This window comes from Balaenoptera musculus, chromosome 9, assembly GCF_009873245.2.
Source record: "Balaenoptera musculus isolate JJ_BM4_2016_0621 chromosome 9, mBalMus1.pri.v3, whole genome shotgun sequence".
NCBI lineage: Eukaryota > Metazoa > Chordata > Mammalia > Artiodactyla > Balaenopteridae > Balaenoptera > Balaenoptera musculus.
The window spans coordinates 60482187-60502298 of record NC_045793.1 but is presented as its reverse complement, the minus strand read 5'-3'; the positions used below and the strand labels follow the sequence as shown (position 1 = coordinate 60502298).

Genomic DNA, 20112 nt, shown 5'->3' with positions numbered 1-20112 from the left:
TGAAAATTAAGGGCACTTTAAGTTTTTAATACTTTCCTATTTTGTCTGTGAGAGGCACTTAATATTTTCTAATCAGGGGGGAAAAACATGTTAAAGGGAAAATATTACCAGCAAAAAAAGAAAAAAAAAAAATGAGCAGAGCATATAGACTGAAGTTCTATAGATGCAGAAATTTGGGAGATGAGGGCCATAGTAAAAACTAATAGATTTAGTAAAAAAACAAAATTTGTGTGAGGAGGAATTTTATCATCCTAAAAATTACTCCAAAGTGATTTGTTTAGTAAGTCAGTAATATGGCAATTTTTTTTACTATATTGAAGGAGCCAGACATGAAGAAGATTTAACTGATCTTAATATGAGTTAGTCATTTGGTATTTAATTTGAATGTCTCCTGGACAGACTCTGCATGTGAGCAAATAGTGAACAGAACTTATGGGAAGGTTTGTAGGCAAAATAAGGAAAAGGAAGTGAAAATAGACAAACAAATGAGTGATAGTATTGCCCTTACACAGTAACTCCCTGGATTATAACTTTTTGAAAAACTAATCATCAGGAAAGGATTGGACGCTACATGGATACTGGTGTTATACTGTACTTTTTCCCCTTGAAAAAACTGGGAGAGGTGGAAAAAACTTGAGCGTCCTGAGTTTTGGACCTGTCTCTGGCACTGCCTCCAACGAGGTCCCTTAAGCAAGCCAACAGCAAGGCCCTTAATAAATGTGTGATTGATAGGTTAACTGTCCTGGGCATCAATTTACACATGTATAAAATGAGGAATTTGGGTGTGGTGAATTTTGTAGTTCTTCTTTTCAGTTATGCATTTAACAGTTTGGGTGTTAACAGAAGTGTGGGCTGATTGGCCATACGTGATGGGGGATCTGCACTCAGAGTGGCCAGAGGCAGCTTAACACATCCATGGGTGAGTTGATTGAAGAATAGCCGACATGACAGAATCCAGATTCCAAGCATTTGTTCTGGTTGGAAGGATGGGCCAAACTAGGATGAAGTTTAATAGGATTAAACACAAAGCCCTGCTTATGTTACTTGTTTAGGACAACTAATTAAGTTACAGTAGACCTAGTTTAATAGTGGTTCATATGAAAAAGACTAAGGGCTTTATTACCCACAAGCTCAGTGTGAGTCGGGAGTGTAATGCGGGTGTCAGAAAAGCAAAGGCTGCAGTAACAGATGTGTAGTGTTAAGGAACTTTGACAGATTAGAGGCTGGCATCAGGCAAATACCCGAGAGCCAACATCGCTAGACCTCAATAAATGTCACTGGGCTTGGCTAGATCTGTGGAATCTGGATGGATTCATTATTTTCCTTGAAGAATCTCTAAATTTGATGAAAATTTTTAGGCATTAGAAATCTGTGAAAGAAATGGTATTAGATCATTAAGTGTTGAAAAGGGGGGCTTCTGAAGGTAGGTAGGTTTAGCCTACCTAAAACACAGTATATGTCTTGTGGTTTTCATTAGAATTTTATATCATATTTCTGGGCATGCATCAATTTTCAAGGCCTCCCCATGGCATTATTTTGGCACCAGAAATTATTTGGTGAAGACTTTGCCTTAGTTGCTAATTTTTCTGCACAGAGCTCTTGAATATATAGGAATTATTATAAACATTTTAAGGCTTTAGGACAGGCATTTATCAATGTTTCATAAACCCTGCGGCAGTCAGGCTAAGTATATGAAGAAATTGGGGGAATCCATGAACCCCTTGAAAAGGTGTCTAATTTTTTACATATGTGTAATTTTTTCTGGGAAAGAGTCCAACATTTTCATCAGAGTCTCAAACAATATGAAAAACAAACCCCTTCCCCTACCACCTTTATAATTTGTCCACTTTCTAGTGTGTAAACACAGAGGTATCTTGGTTGTTGCTGCCCATCTAATGAGAACAGATCCTCCTTGAAATGCCAGTGACCTGCCGTCAATTAGGGGTTTAAAAGGATGTGGCAGGCAGAGCTCCGAAAATGTTTTCATCGAAATCTTACCATTAGAATAAACAAGAACTCTCCCCTCGCGCTTATACCACACAGTAAAATGTTTTATTTTAAAATACAAGATTCTGATTTATTACTTGCAGAATTTGGGTTATATATATATTTTTTTCTGTTCCCCTTTCAACTTGTAAGTACAAATTTCGTCTTCTCCAGGAATATTTTGTTCTGAGGGAAGTTCCAAAGAAGCTTGATCTTCTCAATGGGATATGTGTTTCATGTGGTTTTTCTTCCTTTTCAAACGTACAGGGTGCCAAAGCATGCTTTCTGCGGGACATTCCTTTCTCGGCCATCTACTTCCCATGCTATGCTCATGTGAAGGCTTCCCTTGCAAATGAAGATGGGCAGGTTAGCCCCGGAAGCCTGCTCTTAGCTGGCGCCATAGCCGGTGAGTGTCCTCAGAGCTCTGTTCCCACCGTGCCACTGCACTGGAATTTTTGCTTATAGTTCTCGACAGGGTACATGTGAGATGGCTTTAGATTGCTTTGAAGAGCTACTAAAATGAAAGGGAAAGAAATGAATCTTACTTCTGGCGGGTTAGACTATTAGACAAGCTTAATTTCTCAACTCCAAAAAAAGCTCGTTAACAATTGGTGCATTTGTAGTATTGTTGGATTCCAATTCAGGTTCCATGTCATTTCATAGTTTCACTTCATGGTGTAAGAACAAGAACTGTTCAGTCAGAAGTTTTTAAAAATGTTAATACTTATGCCTTAAAGGTGTCTAACCAAAATAGTACATAAAACTTGTCCAGAATTTAAGCAGTAGTTATTGTCATTGAGAGAAAAGAAATGTAATAGAACTAGAAACAGCTTGGGTCTATTAGATACCTGATTCCTGCTAGCTGTGTAAGGTTGTAAGATTGGGGTGTGTGTGTGTGTGTGTGTGTGTGTGTGTGTATTGAATCTCAGAGAGAAATGACTGTCTTCTATAGTGCTACAGTGAAAGTATCAACAGAAGAAAATAGATGCAGACGTTGGCTTCTACATTCCCAGTGTAAATCCTTAGAGGAAATTTGATTATAGCCCCAGCAGGAATGAGTTCATTCTTTGATGCTTCTCCTTGTTTAGAGACCCTAAAGGCTAGAACAATCTGGATTAGCTCTCCAGGTGGTGACAAACATTTAATGAGTTAACAGACCCTAAGGCAGTCATGGGGTGCCTGGGTCCAAACAATTTTGATACAGGTGTTGTTCTCTTCAGACATGTGGCTTGAGTCTCTTGAGAACTACCCCCTGCTTTGAGAAGTTGTTTGCTGTTTTGTGAGCCCCGTGTCCTGCCTGTAGCCTGGGGAGCCCTGGAGGCGGGAACCCATGGAGCTCCTCTGTAATTCTTGGTTAATCCCTTTTCTTCAAAGGTGGTGATGTTGGTGTATGAGGCAGGTCTGTCCTTTCCTGGCTGCTCAGGGAGCCTCGTTGTATGAGTAGCAGTGAGACCACTCTACCTAAATCAGAAAAGCATGATCTCAAGACTCAACCATAGAATTCCCTGTTTTAATCCCAGTTTGGCCGTTGACTCACTCACTGTGTCCTTTATATGTCGTTTACAGATGTATAAACGATAATATCTTTTGAACCAAAAGGGTATAATATAATTTATTTCCAGTTATTTACTTGAAATAAGGTAGGACCTACTGGGGAGAACTAACATACCACTTAGTAGTATGTGACCTCGGGCAAGTTACTTAAGCTCCCCGGGCTTGGTTTCCTCAGCCATAAAAGGAGATGGTAATTGTACTGACTGGAGAAGAGTGGTTATGAGGCTCTAGTGAGAGCACCCATGTGGAGGACTTAGCCTGTAGCCTGGCAGAGAGTAAATACTCAGTACATGTTAGCCATCATTATGTTGAATCCAAGAGAATCTGTCTGTAAATAACTCCAAAAATCAATTGCGAAATCAGAAGATAAGTATTAGAGCTCAGATCAAAGTCTAGGACATTCTCCAAGCTTTGTTTTCTTTGAACCACAAAAATATTGCCTTTAACTCTTCCTTTGGAGAAGATAGCTACCCAGACATAATTTTTGTCTCTGGGTACAAGTTTTCCTGGGTGATCCGTGCTGCCAGAACTGTAGAAATTATGAGTGGATTTTTTTTCCCTTTTAAAGTTTATTGTCTTCTATTTTTTGTAGGATTATGAAAATATTGACCATTGTAAAATATTTGGAAAGTATCGGAACACGTAAATAAGATAACAGTATCCATTATTCCATGACTCTAAGATAATCACCATTTAATATTTTTGCTAATTTCTCCCCCCCTTGGATGGTTTTTAACAGAACTGTGATCACATTATAGGTATGTGGTTTTCACTTCGTTTTGGAAGCGTTGTTCACCATCACAGCAAAATGGTTCATGGCATGTGCTGTGGGGTCAGACTATCTGGGTTCAAATTCCAGTTTCCCTGCTGAGAACTGTATGACCTGAATGAGTTACTTAATGCCTCTCGGCTTGTTTCTCCACCTCTATATGGAAATAAGAATAGTCTTAGTCTCATAAGATTATTATGAGGATTAAGTGAATTAATGGATATAAAGATCCAGGAAAGCACCTGGCACATAATAAGTATTTTTAAATGTTCAATAATAATATTAATTTTCTTATGTCATTTAAAACTTTGTAAACAAAATTTTTAATTGCTGCATACTTATATCATCTTCAATCTTAGATAACAAACTTTTTTTTCAAAAAAAATTTAAATACATGGTATTGTTAAAAAAAACATCTTTGTGCATAAGGCTTTTCTCCCTATTCTGGATTGTTTTCTTGGGAGAAATAAATTCTCTGAAGTGAGTTTGCTGGTTAAAAAAAAAAAAAAATTATGATTGTTTTTAAGGCATTGCCATGTCCTTCTTGAAAGTTTGAACTGCTTTACATCCCCATTCTGCTATTATTTTAGCCCTCTAGCCATCCTGTTGTCTTTCAGAGTTGTTTTCCACATACCTTCTGTATTAGTTATTTGTTGCCACATAACAGGTTACCCCAAACTTAGCAGTTTCAAACAACAAATGTTTATTATCCCAGTTTCTGTGGGTTGGGAGCAGCTTATCTGGGGACCTGTGGCTCGAGTCTGTCATGAGGTTGCAATCAAGACGTCAGCCAGGGCTCTAGAAGGCCTGACTGGGGTCGGAGGACGCACTTTCAAGACGGCTCTGTCGCACGCACGGCATTGGCAGGACGCCCGGCATTGGCAGGACCGTCAGTTCCTTGCCACAGGGCCTCTCCATAGGTCCTTGCATGTCCTCATGACACAGCAGCTGGCTTCCCCCAGAGCAAGACCAGAGAGAGCGGGAGGAGGGAGAGGGAGGGACAGGGCAGAAGTTGGGGGAAGAGGGAGAGAAGGAGAGGAAGCAAATAGAAGCTGCAGTGTCTTTATGACCAAGGCTTGTAAGTCGCACTCCTTCATTTCCACACCGTCCTATTAGCCCTACTGATCAGCCCTCCGTAACGTGCACGAAGACGATGGAGAGGTATGAACACCAGGAGGTGAAGATCACTGAGGCCCATTTGGGAGCGAACTGCCACGCTGACTATAGAACGTTTACTTTCATTTTATTGTCCATCTTCCCCTTCCCTGTAAGGCAGGATAATGTAAGACAGACTTTGTCATTGGTTTTTTCTTGAAAGGACAGATAAGCCACAAAGCTTGATGGTCTTTATCTTCCACAAACCTGTATAAACTATGTAATGAGAACTAAGCTACTTTCTTAGTTTCATAACAGATATCAGAAGCCAATGGCAACTGTCATAACCTCCATTCTCATTAAAGTTAGGGATGTTTCTGTTATCCAGTTTTTTAGCCTTATTTGGAGGTTCCAGTCAATGTGGTAAATATGAAAAGGAAGTAAGAGGCATACATATTAGAAAAGAAGAAATGAATCTATCATTATTTGAAAATGATTGTTTACCTGAAAATCCAAATTAAAATGCCTAAAAATGTATCAGAATTAATAAGGAAGATTAGTAATGTTTTTTTTTTTTTTGTAAGATAAACACAAAAATCTATATCCAGTGATAAGCAGTTAACTGATGTCCTGGGAGGAAGCAGGGCCACCATCTGCTGAGTGTAGAGCCTTGCAGGCTTGCTCGGCCAGGGAGCTGAATTCGGTATGGAAAGGGCAAGAAGACTGTGGTCAGAAGTGTGCCCAGTGCAACACCATCAAGAAGGGCAGTGAGCACAAAATGCACCACACGTGTGTGGGCTGTTGGCTGCAAGCCAGATCAGACCCCCATGTTCCTCTTGTGGATACGAGGGGAAGAAAGGCATTTCCTCAGGAGAGGACACAGTCATGGGGTGGGTATGCACAGAAGCCCAGGAAGTAGGTCCTAGGGCCAGAGTGATCTTTGTTGTCATTAAGAGAAAGGAGAAAAGCTGATCTCAAAATAAGCTATGAGGAATAGTAATTGACCACTAACTTATTTATTATAAGAAATGTCTTAATACTATTTTTTATATGTTATATAAAATACACATTTTAATATAAAATATAATTTTTATATTTTATATTTCAATTTATCTCTTACACAGGATACGTATATTTTTTTGTTGAACAATACTATTATACATAAGATGGATCTGGGTTCAGTGAACATGATTTTTACCTTTTATGTTTTGACAGGAATTTCAGTTATTCAGTAAGTATTACCTTACTTTCTCCAAAAATTTGATTTGATTTAAAGTTAGATTGCTTTAGTAATATACAGCTTTTTAACAGGTGGTTGTTAGTATCTTAAAACGTAGAGATTAAATTTTTTTAGGTCTACGTATCTAGAGATAAACTAGGAAGATCTTTAGATACTGGGAACGTCTCCATTAATTCACAGGATCGAGTTAAGACCAACAGATATTTGAATTTATGTTCATCAGCCAAAGTGCCTCATGTGTCAGAAGGTGAGGGTTGAAGCAAGGGGCCTGAAATTAAGGGACCAAATTCTGACTCACTCTAATTAAGTGTTACTTTTTCGATTAGTGAAGGGCATTTCAGTATGGTTTAGGGATAATATCAAATGAAGGCTATCGAATACTTCTCAAATGTTATAGACTGACCGCTCATCCCAGATGATCTTGTCAGAGTGGTGAGGTAGGGGAACAAGTCAGACTGCAGCGATGGTCTTGTGATCTTGTCTTTGAATTAATTAGCTTTAGACTAAGTAGTAATTCAGGAATATCTTTAAAAGCTGTTCAAAACACAGATATGGAAGAGTTATGTGTGTGACTGATCATGATGCTTTTACAAATGTATTAGAAGAATTAAGTTGGGAGAAAAGTACCATTGGCACATAATTATATAAAATGTAACAATTTTTTTAATTATGTGGACATAAAGCTTAAGATAATTTAAAAGCAATTCTTAGATCCTTAAAAAAAAAAAAGAGTAATGGAGAGGTTGGATCAAGGTAATGGACTGAGCATGTTGATCCGTCTCTCCTCCCAAATACCTTAAAATGTTAGAAAATACGTGTTAAAAACTCCTTATTAGCACCAGCCTTCAGAAGATAGGAACCAAAACCTGAAACAAGTGAAAAATGCCACAGCCCAAAACACCGGCAGGAGAAACGACTTTTATTAATGTAAGAGCAAAACCAGATAATTTTAACCTCGGAGTGAACAATAGATAAAATGCCTTGAGTGTTGGGGGAGGTTTTAGGGTAAATCATTAACAAGAGTTAAGGAACTGCATGTACTGCGGGAAGGTCGGCTTGCTCCTCTCTCTTCTCCTTTTTATATGGAACTTCAGGCAACATTTGAATCGAGGCTAAAAGCCCAGAGCTGTATTCTAAAGGAAGGGAACACTTGCCTGGAGAGGGCAGTTGTAAAGAACTGAAAGAAGGCAGGGCAAGCCTTAACGGTAATTCCAGACCTTTACCACAGATGCAGGGGGAAAAAAAAAAATGAACTAATAGCAGCTCTTCCAAAGAGGGGTAGAAAATAATTCCTTCTACCTCCAGAGTGAAGCACCCCGCATTGCAGGATTTGGAAGGTCCCTGCCCTGCCAGCCTATCTTAGCCCCGGCATGCAGTTACGGGCCTCACCCATTTCACAAACTCTCTCCATTCAGGAGAGAGGCCTGTGGGTGAGGCTGGCCCAGAGTGTGGTGGAAGCTGTCCACAGCACAAATCAGCCTGTCCTTTGAACTTGAATGTCAGTAGACAGCCAGGGGTCCCCTCAGACAACAAGGAGCAATAAGGTAAGTAAACAGGAGAATTACAGAGAAAACAGGCAATTCAGGGAACAGAGGAGAACTTTTAAGAACTATAATTAGGGTCCTCAGATTTGAAAGAAACACTCAGTAAGGAGGCTTTCTTGAAAGTTAATAAAAAGATTGCCAAAATTAGAAATCCATAAAAAAAAACACACACCAAATTTGACACATGGAAAGTAAAGTCATGGGAAAAAACAAACAAAAAACTCTAGAATATGGATCACAAATACAGAGATGAAAAATAACAGAAAATTTAAGAGATATGTAGGATGAATCCGAGAGGTCTAACATCTGTTTAATAGGAGTTATCCAGGGAGAAGCAATAAGGAAAAGAGGACAGAAAACCAATCAGTAATGGAAGATTGGCTTCTTGTCTGCGGTGCTGGCTTCCACCAAAATGCCGAGGAGAGCAGGTCTTGATCTGCAGTTACGTTCCCAGCAGGCACGCTTGCCTTCAGGAGCAGGGGCCAAACCAGGGTAGTTCCTCCCAGCCAGGACTCACAGGTACCCCTCACAGACCTCTCGGAGGCAAAATGAAAAGTGAACTTAAGAAAGAGGACAGTGTGGGATATATGAAACAGAGCAGATAAAAGTTAAACCCGAGAGTTGGTCTGAATGACTGCTAACCTTGGCTTATGTGTTTTTGTACAAGAAGCATTGTTGGGAGGCAGGTAATAGAAAGGGAGACAAAGGCAGGGGGCACCACCTCCTCAGCTTGCAGAGATGTCAGTGCTCATTCGTTGCACACACTGTAACTCACACCTGTGTAACAAACGCTTATGATATTTAGACAAATTGAATTAGTCAGGAAAGGGTGGAAATCAAAAGGGAAACACCTAGAAGCAGAGAAAATAAAGACCGTAACTAACACAGGATGGCAGAAATCAGTCTACAAGCCACAACTGAATGCGTTCAGTGCCCCTAGTAAAAACAAACACTTTTAGCCAAGTTGTGAAAGAAAATCTAGTCACCTGAAATTCGAGAAAACAGTGACATAGAAAGATGGAAAGAGAATGGATTGAAAAATATGTACCAGGCAAATACCAACAATAAGCAAGTGTAGCAATATTAATGTCAAACTAAATGGAATTCAGGAGTTTAAAAATAGCATTCAGAAGCACAGAGGCATATTTTACACTTGGAAAAGATAAAGTTCACTAAGAAACCTCTCTGTATTATCAACATAATGTCGTCTTATAAAACCTCAAGTTAAAAGTATGACGAGAATGTGGTATTTTCTCTTTCTAAATGAAAATCATTACACTTTTCTTAGAAACTGATACATCAAGTAGATAATATAGATAAGGGTGCAAAGGGATTCTGGCAAACTTAACCTTGATCCAAAATACATAGATATTAACTCTGTGTCCCATAAACAGAGAAGCACATTTTTTTTTTTACAAATACTAATGGGATATTTGTGAAAATTAAGGCTGACTTACCCCAAAGTTGTATTTTTTGTCATATGATATCTGTTTATTGGTCTTTGCTGGGTTTTCTTTTTTTTTTTTTTTTGACGTACAGTTGAGGTACAATATTATATAAGTTTCGGTTGTACAGCATAGTGATTCACAATTTTTAAAGGTTATATTCCATTTGTAGTTATTGTAAAATATTGGCTGTATTCCCTGTGTTATACAATATATCCTTGTACCAAAGCTGTGTTTTGCCAATCATGCTTTCTTTTTGTTGTAAATGACCTTCTACTCTCTAGCTGCTGGGCACCCCCTTAAGGAGTTATAATTTTTTTATTGACTGGAGAACACCCAAGTTGTTCCAGTCACACAGGTAGCAGGTGGCCCCAAGGTCTCACCATTTGTCTCATCACTGAAGCACCAGCTGGGCAGCGGTCCCCTTCCTGTTGAGGAACCTAAAAGCTGCCTCCCTGTTGCCTAGCCTTCTCTTGCTCTCCCATCTTTGGGAAGAGAGAAAACTTGACCTCTTTTTGTTGTTGTTGTTTTTATTTGGTTGCACTGGGTCTTAGTCGTGGTACGTGGGCTTCTTATTTGTGGCATGCGAACTCTTAGTTGCGGCATGCATGTGGGATCTAGTTCCCTGACCGGGAGTCAAACCCGGGACCCCTGCATTGGGAGCACGGAATCTTAACCACTGCACCACCAGGGAAGTCCCAAGACTTGACCTCTTGCTCAGCGTTGTCTTTACCCTTTTGCAAGCCGGGAGAGACCAGGCAAATTGACTCAGAGTCTTTGCCATCCCTGACCCCCCAGATCAACACATCTCCGGTGGCCAAGCTCTTCCTGGTAGATGCTGCCTTCCTGGCCTTGCTCTGGAGCAGCCTGATGCTATTCTCCAGGTGAATTTAGCAAATCTCCACACCAGAAATCCCCTGTCCACAGGGATATCCACAGTCCCTCCGAGGCCCTGGCAGCTGTCCTCCTAGGAGAGGTGGGAGCTGGGGGCGGAGAGGATGAGAGTCATGTGCAGGCCGCCATGTTTCCAGTACCCCGCCCCCCCCAACACACACACCAATCACTTTTTACCAGACAACTTGCTAAACATCTTACACGTTTCTCTTGGCATTTTTATTCCACTGATCAATGTCTTTCCTCCCTGCCCTCCCCAATACTTCTCTCTTTTTTCATAACAAGTAGCTATTTATGAAAACTGCCCTAACTGAAGGAAACTTTTTACCCATTTTATTGCTTGTATGTCTTTCACATTCACACTCTGACATGCCTGCCCATGGTTATAGGGAGGATTTTATTGCGTGTCTAAAGCAGACAGCCTTGCTAAACTCTTTCTAAACCAGGAAGTGAAACAAAATTGGTGGTGTGAACACAGTGGGTTTCTAAGCATTTTTCATGTTTCCTTCCATTATGCTGGAGGATAAAATCCTGGCTCAAAGTTGAAATAATTCCTCTAAGCTAATAGGAAATTCAGTATGACTTATCCAGTGAAGCACTGGATATAAAGTGAGCTTTCTCACATACAAAAACGTGATGCATTTTATAAAAACTGTTAGGATGAATGTTTGAGGAGCTTAGTGTAGATGGAAGAGGAAAAGATACAGCTTAGTGATATAAATGCAAACGTGTACTCTGCAGATTTCCCCCGGGCACATACGCACACACTGTAACTTTAAAGCTGTCTGTTAGAAGGATGAGATGGAGTTGTGAGCCAGACCACGTTGGTTTGGACAGAAATTCTTACAGAATTATTAAGCCTTAAAAAAAGCAAAGGAGATTTATGCATCTGCATTTGACCAGTTTGGTTTGGAATAGGTTCATAATGGAAAAGTAATAAAACCATAAGAGACAGTGTCTTCTGAGTACAGTCTCGCTTTTAAAATATCTAAACATGGGCTGCCCCAGTTTGGATAAAATGACTGTAGAAAAATTTCCCATTGGTAATTTTGGGAGGGTTTTTTTTGTTGTTGTTTCTTTTTCATTGATTATCAGCCAATATAAATTTTAAGCTTTCTGTCATATTTTTTCTGGAGATGTCAGTCATAGGAAAGAGGAATCCTGAAGTGTTATCTGTGGGCGCCTCCCCTGCAGGTCACTCCACACACAGACACACACACACACACACACACACACACACACACACAGTGTTTGTTTAGCTGTCAGTAAAGTCTTTTTCTGATGTAAATGAAGAGGTTAGGGTTTGGAAGGTGGGGGGGGGTGGTTGAGTGTGTGTGAGAAGGCACCTCCGGTGACTGTCAGAAAAGCAGGAAGAGGAAACGGATAACAAGCTTCACCTCTGAAAAATCAGACCTAGTAACTCTGATTTCCACGGGAAAGCAAAAGAAAAAACAAACAAACAAAATCTTTCTCCGTTTGTTCTCAGCCACTCGAAGTCATCGTCTTGATAAATAATTCCTTAAAACTATTTAGGAATGTAAGCGCAACAAACAGAGGCTGGTGATCTGGAGACGAGGCGTGTGCTCCTCTAGGTGTGCTGGCGCCTCCATCACTGCGGACGAGAGTCACAGCTGTGCTTCCCAGAGGGGACAGCAAAGAGGCATTTGATTTCATCCGATTCTTAATTTTCTTTCCACGGCCGGCAGTTCAAAGCACAGTTCTTTTTATATAGTGAGAATGTGACCGGACTGCGAAGGTGTTGTCTTTCCTGCAGGTATGCCTGCGGCATCTCTAGTGACCCCCGCTGATGTTATCAAGACACGATTACAGGTGGCCGCCCGGGCCGGCCAGACCACTTACAGCGGAGTGACAGACTGCTTTAGGAAGATCCTTCGGGAAGAAGGCCCAAAAGCTTTGTGGAAAGGAGCTGGAGGTATGGAAATAATTTGCTCTTAACTAAACCTTTGGTGTCAGGTGAATTTTAAAAATCTAATTGCATCTGTTATTTCTTATTTTTTTTCAAAGCTCGTGTGTTTCGTTCCTCCCCCCAGTTTGGTGTAACTTTGCTGACCTATGAGTTGCTGCAGCGATGGTTCTACGTTGATTTTGGAGGAGTGTAAGTATCCTGCTAAATTTCAGCTGCTTCTAATACTCTGTTGTCATTGAGAAAGGTATGTCAATTTAGTCCCTATGATGAAGTAGAAAAGATGTAGGAAAATCCTGAAGTCATGTTATCAAACTCATTTCAAAAGGGAATATACAGCTAACTAGAATTCCACAATTCCTCTCTGATCCAGACGTTAGCAGTTTCTGAACGTTGTTTTTACCAAGTTAAAAAACAAAACAAAACAAAACCTCAGATTCTCGCTCTATTTTCTCTCCTTTTAGGAAGCCCATGGGATCAGAGCCAGTTCCTAAATCCAGGATCACACTGCCTGCTCCCAATCCCGATCATGTCGGGGGCTACAAACTGGCAGTTGCGACGTTTGCAGGGATTGAAAACAAATTTGGGCTTTACCTACCTCTCTTCAAGCCGTCAGTATCTACCTCACAAGCCATTGGTAGAGGCCCGTAGGAGGACCGTCCCTGGGCTATTGCTGTGGCTTTGTTGTTACTGCAATAAAGAATGCCCCATCTTGGACTGAAGCAACACTTCATTCCTTTCACTTCCATCTCCTGTTTAAATTCAAGTCGAGGCTTTTTATAAGGTGAAATCATTTATTTTCTGTGTGGTTTCTTAACCTAGGTCATTGTGAAATTTTTCATAATTATTCTTTGGGCCTCTGCTCACAAACCTTTGTGTCTGACATTTGCTGGGATTTGGTCAACACTAACCTGATTTGGAGGAAGAAGCAAGTCTGAAAACAAATTAGAACCATTCTCCTTAGGATTAGGATTATAGTCCCGAAGAGGCGATTGAGAGGGGATCATGGTGCTCAGAGCAAAAGTGTTCCGTGTCTGTTTAACCTGGTAGGAGACTGGGTGCATATTTATGAAAGTAAAAAATACTGGAAGAAATGAAAACATTATCAGAAATAGCCAGCCTGGCTTCAGATTTTAAGCATGCACTAATTCTGTCTCTGGATTATATTATGAAGCTTTTATGTGAAACATGTTTTTTTGTAATGAAAACCACATTGAAGATGTTTAATAATCATATTCTGTTACTGGTACTAAGACTACTAGGGAGAAGTCTTTTGTGCTTTAGCGAGAGTACTGTTGGCACTGTACTCTGTAGATGGAGAAACCAGGATACGCAGCATCTCTCCTGATCTGGGGTGACTGCTCATATGAGGCACATGTGCTGATTGCTGCCTATTTCAATAAACACTGTAGAAAAACGCGTGCCTGCCTGTTACTGGTACCTACCCTCGCCGCCTCCCAATCCCCCGTAATTGGCATCCATCTGCTTTTAAAATCCATTTTATCTTGAATCATGGAAGAAAAATACATTGCAATACAAGTTTTTATTTCATTTGTGGTGCCTTGCACAATGGTCAGAAGGCTCATGTGTTTGTGAAGAAGGAAATAAACTATTTTTAAAGCTACTGAATTGTTTGCTCTTGTTATGTCATGTGGCGAACGACCGCAATAATTGTCATCATTGGACTCTCTGTGTTTCATGTTGAGGGCGATTTGTTCGTATTGGCACGGATATGTCCTCGTCTTTCAAGGTGACGTGTACCCTTGTCTTCAGTACGCCAGTGTTCGGCGTGAATAAGAGAAACTACATTTAACCCCAGATGAGCGAGGAACCTAGCAAACTGACACTTGTTCTAGTCATTCTTGGTGCTTTTGGCAGTTTCTTATCGTGAGAATTAATATAAAGCTTCACTGGCAGTTGGGCGTGAAAACTGGTATGAAATGGCAATGGTATTTTCTAATTTTCTCTGACTCTTCCTCATACCAAAACCATATACCACTGTGTCTGACCTTCCGTAATATTTGGCCAACACTGTAATGACCGGTGGAAAGGTGTTATTCTTGAACAGAACTTAGGGCTCTTCTTCTTAGGCTGCAATCATGCTCCTGAGGAGGCTGCTGAGTAACTTATCAGCAGTGAGTTTGAACTTTCTGTTTCTCCAAAATTCACCTCCAGATGGCACAGCCATTTTCCAGCCTCTTGTCTTGCTGTAGGTCAGCAGGTTGGCATTCAAAGTTATTGTTCAAAATTGGAAAGTGTAGACACCATCCATGAGTCTGTTTTGTTTTGTTTTTTTCAGTGAACAAAAGCTTTGTTATTCTCACCAGAGATAGGACAAATACATACACGGCTCCCTCATGGTTTGGGTTTGGCAAACACCAAAGAGAAACCCCTCCGTCTCCCTGAACTCACCCCTAATCCCTGCTCAAAGTGACAAGTGGTATTTATATTTTAATCTCAAAGACCAGTCACAAGACTCCAAATATGTCTTAGAAATTTACGTGGTGTTACAATAACAAAGCACTCAAGCTTTGGTGTTTTGAATGTGGAGAAAAGTCCCCGAGTGTAAATCACTGCATTCCTTTTCTTCACGTGCTTGAAATTTTATAGAAGATCAAATTTTCGTGGTATAAACACTGACCCAAATCTCAGACATGGTGCATTGCCCTGCTTGCTTCTTTAAGAGCCGCTGCATTTGTTGGGAGAGTGTCTTGGCTTCCCTTAGAGGTACCTGTAGCTGAGGGCGATTGTCTTTAGTAAATGAGAAACCCGAGGTACCAGGAAGCCAAAGGAGATAGGGCCACAGGGCTGTGTTTCTTTAAAATCCTCGGCTTAATCTGTTCAGGGATAGGCAGTGACTTGAGACACTTTGAAGGAGACCTAATTTCCATCTGAGTTGTGCTCAGTGGGTGGTGTGACTGTGACATCCTTGAATAGAACTGCAATCACCGTGTGGTGAAAACCACGTCAAATTTGTTCTGGGTTTTTCTTCTTCCTGAAGTGACAGCACAATACGTCGGCAGTGCTGTGGCTGCCGTTTGCAGCTGCTCCTTTTCCTCGATGCTGAGGAACTGAAAGCTGTGTAACTCCCACCCATGGGGACCAGCCTCCCCCCATGCCCTGCCAGTGCTGGAGTGTCCCCCTCTGCCCTTGGTCCACCCTCGTGACTGCTTGGGGGGTGGGGAAGAGGCCTGACTTTTGTAGCAGCTTTTTTTTTTTTCTAGGAGGGGAAAAAATGTGGAGCTGACCACAGAATGAACACACTGATTCTTGGGTTCCAGTCGTGGCTGGGTTTCTTGAGGCTGGGTGGCATGCTGTCGCCAAGCTCATGCTACACCTCATAACCCACAACCATTCGCTGTGCTCCCTGGGGTCGCCTTAATCCCAAGCAGCCGGGGTTGCACAGGGGAAAATAAGAATTCTGGCACAGAGAGGAGTCATTTAAGTGCTTATTGCATTTCAAGCTTCAGTTTTTACTTAGCTAAAATATTTACCATTGCTGGAAAACAATGTTTAAAATTTTGTGCTTATATGTTATTTAATGGTGTGGCCTATGTAAACCTCAGGATGCTTACATTTTGACAGTCTTCTGGAAATGTTTAACAGCACATAACTCAGTGAGCAGGGAATAAAAACCGGGAACAAATTGTGCTTGAAACTTTGTAACCTCCCCTGGCTAGGTATTCGGCAAGGCACGTTGGAATTCTCCAGGTAGAGGCAGGGAGATCTCCAGTAATGGAATTTGGCGAATCCTGTCTTGTGGCCCCATTTATCAACCTTCTAGATAAACCCTAAGAGTCATCATGTGCTTTTTACCGCAGAGGCCATCCTTGTGGGGATGAATTTGTGTCTTTGCCACTGAGCAAAATCCCATTTTAAATTCAGGGTAATCAGACGCTTTCAGGATGTGGATTTTTCCGAAGATTTTTAGAAGACACGTTCCCTGGTAAGAGCGGTGAAATGTTCTTTCCACAAATGGTACTGCCCACAAAGGGGGCGTGCCTTTTGTTTTACCTTCTGGGAATAACCCAACCCTCACCAAAGAGTTCTGTTTTTGATGTTATGAGGACCACGGTGGGGGGAGGGGGGTGTTTAATGGTTTCATTTTAAGGTCTGAGGCAGCAAAAAGCATTGCCACTTCTATCTTTTAAAACAGTGGCAGTCTTCAGCTTGAAAGCCCAGATTGGGCTCCATGAGGGAAGGGACTATGCTTTGATGCTAGTTCCATAGTGCCTGGAACTTTTAGTAGACTCTTATTATTTGGATGGATGGATGGATGGATTTTTGAGAAATGGTTTTTTTTTGCCTATGAGTAATCTCTATTATTTTCCTATTTTATAGGCCTTTTCAGTAGTGGTTTTAATGGCTGGAGTTAAAACCATAACTGAAAACAATCATAGTCTTATGTATTGTTCAGTTACTTTAGAAGTCGTAAGTACTTCTTTTATTAAAGCAACTACAGCTATTTATTTAAACTGATTTTAATTAGTTGCTTACTTTGAGTCAGAAACTTTCATATGAACTATATGATATTTAAATTTCCTGGTCATGGTTAAAAATAAAGAGTTAAAAAATCATATCCTTTGAGATTAGTGTTACATTAGGGTTGAGCTATATCATTAAAAAACAGTTTTTATCAATAAGTGTTAATTATTTAGAACTCATTCTCTGTTCTTCACTGTCTTGACGTTTGTGTCCTTAGGAGCATGGGGGCGAGCTTTCCTTTAGAAGCTGCCGAGGACAACGGGAACTCTCTTTCAGAAGGGTTTGTTTTTAGCTAATGCATTAATTGACTCCAAAAAGAGTCCAAATGGAACACTCTGCTTTCATCTGCTGGGGTAACCTAATAAAATAATGTTGTTTGTTTTTAGATTCCCGGCTGTTAAGGGGGTTTTGCTCAAGGCAAAACCACCGTCCCCTCGAATAACTTTAGAAGGAGAGTTAAGAAGACACGCTAATTGTGTCTGTCTGAGGTTTGCTCCTTCGAGGGCCCAGACACACCCCTTGCACACTGGTCTGGCCACCAGGGCTCCGGTGCCCACCGCTGAGTTGATTCCATTGGACGGGGCTCCTGCCCCTTTGGAAGATGCTTGATTTTGCTGTGAGCAGTTCTTAAGCGGATTTAAAAATGGACTAAGCTCTCGGAGCAGACTTGGGCGAGCACGCTGTATATGCTATCCGTCTGTCCTACAGAATGGAGAAAGGGAAACACAACTTAATGAAAGAAGACTGATTATAACAAGCTCCTTACCTCCCATCACCCCCTCCTCCATCCTTTGCTACTTAGCCAAGCTCTTGCTCTGGTGTCTTATTGGGCTGCTTTCAAATGAGAGGGGAACAAGTAATCCTGCCCCACCCCTGGAGTTCTTTGGCCAGGAAGAACTCACTAAATATGAGTATTACATGCCAGGCATGCTCTCATTAAATCCTTCACACGTCCCTTGAAGTAGGTACTGTTCTTTTCCCTGTGTCACAAATGAGGAAACCAAGGCTCAAGAGAGGTTAAGTATCTTGCTCATGGTCTCAGCTAGCAAATAAGGATGCTAAGATTTGAATCCAGGTCTGATGGCCCCCCAAGCCCTGTTCCATATGAGGATTTCTCAACAAAACTCAGTACAGGAAGTTTTTATGATAGTCTATGCCTAGAATTTCTTATTGTCCCCTGGTTCTCAGTATCAGATGTATCATTCCTAGCTTAGAGGAGAAGGGAAGGGTGATCTCAGATTATTTACCATAGTAAGTGCATTTGCTATCTCAGAGAATTCCAGAGCCTGAGGACCTGGTGAATCCTGACAAGCCTTTTGAGGTTCATCTTAAACTATTTTACAGCCTATTAAAGTCAGTAAAGAGAGAATTAAGGTAAACTTGAAGCATTTGCCCCACGGGTTTAAAATTGGAAGGTAATCTGGAAAAAGCAGAGATAAATTTACAAACTGTTACAGTGCAATATGATATGACGTGAACTGAATTGGACCATCTTAAAAATCTCTACTATAATTAGAAAATGCCGTTCTTCAACAAAAGTTGGAAATAATGGAAAACCAACTTAAAAGTAAATATCTATGGGTACTTGGCCTCAAAGTGTGTCTGGAGGGAATGGAGACAGTTTACAGAATGTGGGATTTGCTGGAATTACTTTTGGACATAAAATCTCCATCACGCCTAATGGTGGAAAAGTCTTACTCTATTCCCAACAAGTTACCTGTTATCCCTAAAGTTAAAGGCGGATATCTACCACTGCGTTTTGCTGCCCCCTCACCCATTCTTAAATAAATGAAAGCATATTACTGACTAACCCACACCAAATATTTATAGCATTTTTTTCCTCGGCAAAAGGGATAAAAATACATACATATATATATACACACACACACACACACATATATAAATACATATGCATATAAACACATATAAATACATATACGTGTGTGTATCTATGTATATGTGTATTAAAATGTCATATTCCTTTTTCAAAAGAGTGATATATTTCAAAATGTGAATTTCTGTTTTGAAGCTGAATTTACCTGTGTAAGTTCTAACTATACAGATATGCTTTATCAGTTTGAGAATTTATGGAGAATTAGCCACTCCAGGTAAGAGGCTGCTTTTTCTGATGACCTCTTCATTTGGGCCAGCTCCGGTGTTATAAAAAGCTTACACTCTGTTAGAGTAACATCAGAAATAAGAAAGATCGGGGATGACGGAAAATGAAACAGGCATTCTTTTTTCTTCTGAAAACAGAAGTGAAGCGATTGCCAATGTTTGTTGAATTTTATTACAGTGAAAGCAGAGATTTCTCCACACTTTCGGTCTCAGCCTTTGTCCAGCCTCACTATGCAGTGTATGTATCACCTTCTGAACTAAAGAAGCAGTTCACACTTGACCTAGAACTTGAAGTTACCTGTGACCACTACTTATAAAGTAAGTGACTTCTTTCTTTTTTTAAATAGTTTGCCTGTCTGAGAGTGAAAGTAGAGAAACCATCATTTCTGTCCTTTTCTGGGACTTGGAGTTAAGTGTGGCATTTTTTCCTTTTACTCCATTTAGAAAGTGTCTTGATTGGCTTAATAACTAACCCTTCTAACACCACACATATCTGGCTAAGTTATTACAAATTATAATGGCATTTGACATGAGTTGGTTATAAAGGATAACCACTATCTTTTATCAAAGCTGTCTAACAATAAATTTCAAAATAATCATTATTTTCAGGACCCTGAAGTAATTATTAAATAAATGCTTTAACCTCTATAGACAGTAAACTCTAGTTTACTTTTTTCTACCTTAAAAATTATACCTTTGGGAGATTTCTGCTTCTGGCCATGATGGAATAGTAGGGAAAAGTAGAAAACTGGGTGAAACATATGACACAGTAGTTTTAAAACATTAAATATTAGGCAAAATAGGCCTGTGAACTCTGAGGTGGGAAAGGAAACAAACAAGGTGAGACCTATCATTGCACCAGCTTACTGCCTGGGGGCAGGTTCCAGCCACTGTGCAGAGAAGGGGAATCCAGACAGGGCCCAGCCATCTCCCCGAATTGAAAAGCTGGAGCTCAGAAATCAGGGGGCCAAGATAGCTAGAATTTTAAGACAAACTACCAAACAGGAGGGAGCTGCTCTGAGAGCTCTGGAGTTTTGTAGAGAGTTCCCCAATCTTTG

At 40.6% G+C, this 20112-nt stretch overlaps 1 protein-coding gene across 4 annotated transcripts in view; it reads left to right on the top strand.

The window, feature by feature from the left end:
- The window catches only part of SLC25A13 (solute carrier family 25 member 13), a 203628-nt gene extending 189555 nt beyond the window's left edge, over positions 1-14073 (top strand). For 2 of the 4 annotated variants that reach the window (XM_036863127.1, XM_036863130.1), the window contains 4 exons: positions 2254-2392; positions 12302-12460; positions 12553-12643; positions 12916-14073. In XM_036863127.1, the coding sequence (XP_036719022.1) occupies positions 2254-2392; positions 12302-12460; positions 12553-12643; positions 12916-13102 (576 nt within the window). In that variant the 3' untranslated portion in view covers positions 13103-14073. The remainder of the gene's footprint in view (positions 1-2253; positions 2393-12301; positions 12461-12552; positions 12644-12915) is intronic. The other 2 variants (XM_036863129.1, XM_036863128.1) reach the window with 1 other exon arrangement.
- Positions 14074-20112: the final 6039 nt, after the last annotated feature.